Source organism: Scophthalmus maximus, chromosome 8 (assembly GCF_022379125.1).
Source record: "Scophthalmus maximus strain ysfricsl-2021 chromosome 8, ASM2237912v1, whole genome shotgun sequence".
Classification (NCBI taxonomy): domain Eukaryota; kingdom Metazoa; phylum Chordata; class Actinopteri; order Pleuronectiformes; family Scophthalmidae; genus Scophthalmus; species Scophthalmus maximus.
The window spans coordinates 1,390,622-1,397,500 of NC_061522.1; the positions used below are offsets into that span (position 1 = coordinate 1,390,622).

Sequence of the window (6,879 nt, forward strand, 5' to 3'; positions counted from 1 at the left end):
GTGCTTGAGTCTGGTTGGGCGAGAGATGCTGCATTAGAAGTGTGAGAAAGAAAGAGAGAGGAGCGAAGTGAAGCGTTCTCACTGGAAGGAGTGATGCGGGCAAGAATCCTTGTTTTGGTGGCCATGGCAACAGGTTTCTGAGAATCACACGCACACACGCACACACACACACACACACACACACACACACACACACCACTCCCACCACCCAGCGAAGGTGCTGCAGTCGAGCCCCTGGAAGACAATAAGGCTCAGGGTGTGTGTGTGTGTGTGTGTGTGTGTGTGTGTGTGTGTGTGTGTGTGTGTGTGTGTGTGTGTGTGTGTGTGTGTGTGTGTCACTCTGAGTGACTGGATGAAAGATTCCGTCAGTTAAACATGTTTCTTCTTCTTCTTCTTCCTCGGCTCAGTTCGGTCGTCGTGTGATTATTCGTGGTGTCATCACGTATCACGACTTAACTCAACGTAACATTACGCTGTAAACATTCAACTTCTGCCTCAGGAAAAACGTTCTTTGTTCTATTATTGCGTCTGTGTGTCAAAGTGCAGCCCCCCTTGATCTGACGCAGACCTCCCCATGGGCCGGGGAGTCTCAAACATTTTGAGACTTTTGACGTAAAAAGTCACAATATGAAATATAAGATGAGAAGAAGAGATTAAACATAAAAACATGACGACACAAAACAATGAAACATTGTGTAACATTAATGCTGCGTGCCGCTGACCTCTGACCTCCGGCTCGCATCACATAAACGTTCAGCGCTGCGGCGCAGAGTGTTAGTTTGATTACTTCACATGAACCTGACACACACACACACACACACACACACACACACAGTTGGGATTAATGGCCTTTCAGCCACTCCGTCATCATCGTCTGTTTCCAGCAGCAGGTGCAGCATCACTGCTGGAGGACCTGCAGCGCCATCTGCCTGTCACCCGACGTCACTGCAGCGCTGCAGATTTTCTTTCCAACATCTACAACCATTGTACAGATGGTTCAGATTATGGAGATATTTTATATTGTTTACTCATTAAGGTTATCACGGTTATTTCACTCCTCCTTCCAAATTTTTTTTTATTTCTTCCATTGTAATTATTTTCATCTCCTCTGCTGACGAACCTCCTCTGGTCTGTACGTTCACAGCTGGACAGTCCAGACTGTTGCGTTGCAGACGGACCCGGCGACCAAACGCAGCCCAGACCACCAGTCAGGTGACGAGCGTCCGTGAGCCACAGCAGTTTCATCCTCTCCAGGTCGTCCTGATGTCCAGGTCGTCCTGATCTCCAGGTCGTCCTGATCTCCAGGTCGTCCTGATGTCCAGGTCGTCCTGATGTCCAGGTCGTCCTGATCTCCAGGTCGTCCTGATCTCCAGGTCGTCCTGATCTCCAGGTCAGGTTCAGTTGTGACACGTCAGTTCCCTCCAGTCGCGCTCGTCTTATTTTTTTCTGTCGACAGCTGAAAAGTTTAGCCATGTACCTGCAACAAAAGATGGTAATGTTGTTATTTGGTCATGACATCTACTGAACAACTGGCTCAGGTCTAGAGACATGAACTGTCTCTTTGTCTGTAGGAAATACTCCTGCGGAGTCCCCCAGGGCTCTATCCTTGGTCCCTTTATTGTTTTAACTTTTCACCTCTGCATCAACTGATGATACTTAGTTGTACCTCACCATAAACCATGCAGACCATCCCTCTTTCAAATCACTTACCGTCCATTCTGACTGTATTGGCGCAGTAACGTTCTTAAGTTAGACACAGATAAAACATACAGAAGCCACAGAGATGCCTGTAAGGGAATCAACGAGCGATTACTCAATTCTCACCTGCACTTTTCCGGCTTCTATACAAAATAAAGTTTCCAGGGTCAGAAATAGAAAATATGATCATATATTTTTGTCCTTTAAACTTCTGTTCGACTTGTGAATAAGCCTCAAAAGACCTTCGCTCTGCCTACACTGGCTTTTAATCTAACTATTCTTCATTATCTATTTATCTACGTATTCTATCTTATTATGAATAATTGCGCCTGTAAAAAAGTTTTTTTTTCATCTTTTTGTCTCTAAATCTCTTTGTGAACTTGTTTTTTGATAAATATGATCCATTATTTACAGATGAAGCATTAGCATACAGCCACAAAAACATAATGCAAACTTTGAGTGAAACAAGATTTTTCTTCAATTTTCATATTCAGCAATATTTGGTGCAAAAATGATGGTGATTTGGATCAATAAACATAAATACAAAAGGTATGAATCATGCACTGCTGCATCATTGATTTATGGATTATTATTATTATTATTATTATTATTGTAGGGTTATTTTTGTGTGCACTTTCGGCTGCACGATGGAAACAGAAATCAGCTGTTCAGAAGATGTGCGGATGGAGCAGGAAGCCCCCTGCGATATTAAAACTGCCACAGAATAATTTATCATCGGCTCTCATGAGGAGGGGGAGGGGGGAGGGGCGGGGCCTGGCGGGGGGGGGGGGCTGTGGTCACTGACCGACCGGAGCCTCGCGCACATCAGACCGCATGTGTGACCCACAGCTCCGCCTGCCGCCGGGAGCAACCTGCGCTCATCACCCCCCCGGAGCCTGAAGGATGGATGTTGTCCTGTGGAAGCGGAGGAGGGCGGAGAAACACATCGCCTGATATATAAATATATATATATATATTTTGAGATATATATATATATATATTTATTATTATTTTGTGTGTGTGTGGCATTTTGTCTTCCTCCTCTCGCAGCCTGGTTGTGGAGGCAGCAGCTGCTCGGCCCTTTCTTTATTATAGGGGCAGAGGCGTCCGCGGGGAGCGATGTGAAGAGCCCGCTCCATCACCACCGTCTCTCGTCTCGCGATCCGGAGGAATAAATTATGAACAACGCGCAAGAAATGTCGCCCGATTTCGTGTTGATGCGCCTGGTGTCCGCGGCCGAGGACGACCGCCTGGACGCGGAGAACGGCAACCTGCCGCCGGGAGCAGTGGTGGCGGCGCTGGGGAAGGAGGCGCTGGCGCACCGGGTGGACATCGGCCGAGATCCGGCGGCGGGCGTCGAGCATCCCGGCGGCCGCCTGAACAAAGGCACGGCGGGCGGGGAGGGCACGGCCGCACCTGACGCCGGGGCGCCGGAGAGCCGCGCGCCGCTGTCCGCGCCTGCTCCGCCGCAGAGCCCCATGGAGGCCCAGGGCTTCGACTTCGCTCCGAGCCCCGGCCTCCGGCCTCAGCTGCTCGTCTTCTCCAACATAATGCGCAACGAGGAGGGGATTTTGGACTTAGACCGTCGGAATCAGCCCAGGGATGCTCGGGGCTTGGACCCGAGCCCGGGGTCCGGCTGCTCCGGCCCGGCGGTCAACAACAACGGCCTGCGCCCCGGAGACGCGCAGCAGCAGCAGAACCTGCAGGACCGGACGTGGGGGGCGCATCCCCCGGTGTCCGTGTCCGCGGAGATGCAAGGAGCCGCGGAGCTGTGCCGCCGGCATCGTCTCATCAGCACCCCGCCCGAGTGGCCCCTGTTGTCGGACAGATCCAACCCTCTCACCGTGATTGACTCCAAGTGGGGCTGCGCCACCAGGGACCGGGAGGGAGCCGTGTTCGAGTTGGCTCGGCGGTTCGGGGAGCTGGGGGTCGGCGCGGTGCCCAAGATGCTGCTCAAAGCGGGCGAGCTCCCGCAGTGTTCGTGTCAGGGTGCACACAGGCCGGCGGGAGGCGGGGTGGAGCCCGGGGACGACCCCGCAGAGACCAGCGACGCGTTGTTGGTGCTGGAGGGGCTGGGGAGCGGGGACGTCGCCGGCCTGGCCATGGAGGAGGAGGCGGGCGACGAGCACGGACGCCACGAGTTTTTACTCAACAGGAAAAGGGAAATAGTTCAGAAAATGTCGGGGGCTTTCTCCATCAGCAGTTTCCAAGCGGAGCTGCGGAGGCAGGTGGAGGGGATGGACCCGGCGGCGGCGCACCCGGCGGCGGCGCATCTGGGCGCGCAGGTGTGCAGCCTCCACGGGGGCTCCGCCAGCTCTGGGCACGCGGGGGTTGTGGCTGCACAGCCCCCGGCCACCACGTCGCCGTCGCCCACGCCGGTCCAGAGCTCGCCGTGGGCCACGAGCCCCAACCTGAGCCAGGCGTCGACACCCAGGCGGCGCCCGGAGCGGTGCGCCAGCGCGCCGCGGACCCCCACGGGCCGCGCGGCGGCGGGCGGCGCGGACAAGACCCTCAAAGTGCCGGGGAAGTCCAAAAAGGGCTCGCTGAAGATCCGCCTGAGCAAACTGTTCCGGACTAAAAGCTGCAGCGGCTCCAACCACCTGCTGGACAAGAGGCCCTCGGTCACCTACTCCGTGTCGTCCGCCGGGAGCCTGGTGGACATGGCGACCGCTGCCGGCGCCGAGCAGGACGCGGACAGGTGAGCAGCCTCGACGCGGACATCGTCGCTTCATGATCCCATTCAGGGTCCCAGGCAAAGATGTAAAGTCTCAAGATAAAGGACATCTGCATGTCCAATCATTAAAGACATAGATAGATATATACAGTACACATGAGTATAGTATGTACACTGTACCTGCCCAGTCAACTGGAGACCAGTACAAGGGAAGCAGTCAGAACGTTCACCCACAAACAGAGAATCGGTCCCTGGTGCAGGACGACTGAAGTGTGTGACACCAGGAACCATTCGACCTTTTACAAGAACAACATCATGTGTTGAATCCGGTCCCTGCGTGGGGACATGATGGCGTCCACACACGCCGACTCCTGTACAACCGCTCGGACACAACGATAGGCCTGATGTCACGCTAATGGCCTCCTCCACTTATCGTACGATATATACGATACATTCTTGTTGACTTGTTTGTTGACTCAAGAATCAGGATGAACGTGTCAACAACAGTCCAGCGAAGTCTGTAGTCGGTACCGTCCTTAACGCCACCGCGTCTCGAAATAGGTGGTTTTGTCTGAGGCGACGTGAAACGACCAACGAGGCCTCACGCCATTCAGTATTTGTTACAAAGTGACGGTAATATTGTTTATGGCGATAATTCCCTCGGACGATACATCGTGATAGTAATCGTGACGAGGCCTATAGCCACGTCATCAACTCCTTCAGCTCGCACCCAAGGAAAGACTAACAACCCCCCCCCCCCCCCCCCCCCCCCTCCTAAAGAACAAATTTTCTAGCTACTAATACTTCTTCTCTGCTTGTCTTCTTCTTCTTCTTCTTCTTCTTCTTCTTGGTCTTGGTCTTGGTCTTCGTCCGTGTGTCCTGCAGCCACAACCAGCCCAGACTGACCCGGGCCCACAGTGCCTTCTCCCCCGCCTCGCTCTCCACCTCGCTCTCCACCTTCACCGGTAAGATCCGCCTGCTGTCCGTCTCCGTCTCCGTCTCCGTCTCCGTCTCCGTCTCCGTCTCCGGCTCAGGGATGCAACTACAGATCCATTGTCATTAATCTGCACGTCGCCTCCGCAAAGTTTTGTGACCAGAAAAATGTCCGACACCCTCAGATTGTTTCAAACCCAAATAAATACATATTCATGTAGTTGTTCACTGTCACACGAGGCAGAGAAAGCAGCAAACGTCACGACTGTTATTGTTACGGTTTCTGAATAATTACATCAACGACAAGACATAATTCATGGTTCTGTTGATTGGCTGGTGAGATGAAGTGATTCCACACAGGCTCATTAGACGTCATCTCCCTTTAGTTTTTCATCTAAATTTTACTTTTACACATTTGTGCGAGCAGCAGTTTTTACATTTCTTTCCTTTGGCGCAGGGGGCGTGATTACAAAAATGGAATCCTGGATCCGCCCCTTTGTCCAGATCCAAGCCAGAAAGTGACCGGCTCCTTTCTTGGTCCATGCTCCGTCCTGCTCCGCAGTTTTGTTAAAATCGGTTCAGTAGTTTTTGCGTAATCCTGCTGACAAACCAACCAACCAACGAACCGTTGGGGGTGAGAACACAAACCCCCTGTGCACAGGTGACAACACGATCCACCAACATGTTGCATGGTTTGTTAAGGAATGACGCTGCCTTCGCGCGCGCGTGGGAAGATCCTCCTTCTCACTCGTGCAGTCGGAAATCACGAGAACGTCACGTTCAAGCGCTTTGTCTGTCGGCACGAATCGGGAGGAAAATGGCGACGGTGCTCGTGTGATAACTTTGCACCTCGCTCACCGACTGTAGTCCGTTTGTGATGGATGGACCCATGAACAGAATGGTTCCGTATCAAGTTAAGTCTGACAGATTACAGAACACAAGTTGCAGTGTTAACTATACTGAATCTGTTCCTCGTCTTCTCCGCCGCCATGTTGAGAGGCTTCTGGGTCGCCGCAAGTCGGGACCTCGCGTACAGAAATGATCTCAGTTTCCCGCTCGTCATTACGACCTGAGGGGCGTTCCATTTCCAAGTCGGCGACTTGTGTTTACCATAGTTCCGATACCGCAAGTCGGCGACATATTTCCCCCCAAAATCAGTGTCAAACTCTTCCATCAAAGGTCCATAATGATCAGATGGAAAAAAACAACTTCTAGTCATAACAGCTTTTTACATGATCACCTGTCAGACTCTGTAACTGGTGCAGCAGACGAGAAGAGGCCCGATCTAGCCTGTGGGCACAGTGAGGACGGTTCTGAAGGTCTGTTACTGTGAAATAAAATGAATATTAGCTGACTAAAGCAGTGTTCAGCTTCTTAGAAAAAAATGAACTTCTTAGAAAAATGAAGATTTTTGTGTTTGACTTTAATGAACTCTCACACACACACTGTGAGTGGATCAGCACCAATTAGACAGAAACATTAAAGCTGCACCAGAGGACGGCTGTGTCGGGGGGGTCGGGGGGGTCGGGGGGGTCGGGTGGGGTTTATTTGAAAAATCTTTGGAAAAACATAAA

The 6,879-nt window shown here is 52.2% G+C and overlaps 1 protein-coding gene across 4 annotated transcripts in view; it reads left to right on the forward strand.

Moving 5' to 3' along the window:
• The first annotated feature begins 2,554 nt into the window (after positions 1 to 2,554).
• Positions 2,555 to 6,879, forward strand: part of socs7 (suppressor of cytokine signaling 7) — a 17,299-nt gene continuing 12,974 nt past the window's right edge. For 2 of the 4 annotated variants that reach the window (XM_035636074.2, XM_035636075.2), the window contains exons 1-2: positions 2,557 to 4,396; positions 5,258 to 5,337. In XM_035636074.2, coding sequence (XP_035491967.2) covers positions 2,877 to 4,396; positions 5,258 to 5,337 — 1,600 coding nt within the window. In that variant the 5' untranslated portion in view covers positions 2,557 to 2,876. Of the gene's footprint in view, positions 4,397 to 5,257; positions 5,338 to 6,879 lie in introns of all 4 variants that reach the window. The other 2 variants (XM_035636076.2, XM_035636077.2) reach the window with 2 other exon arrangements.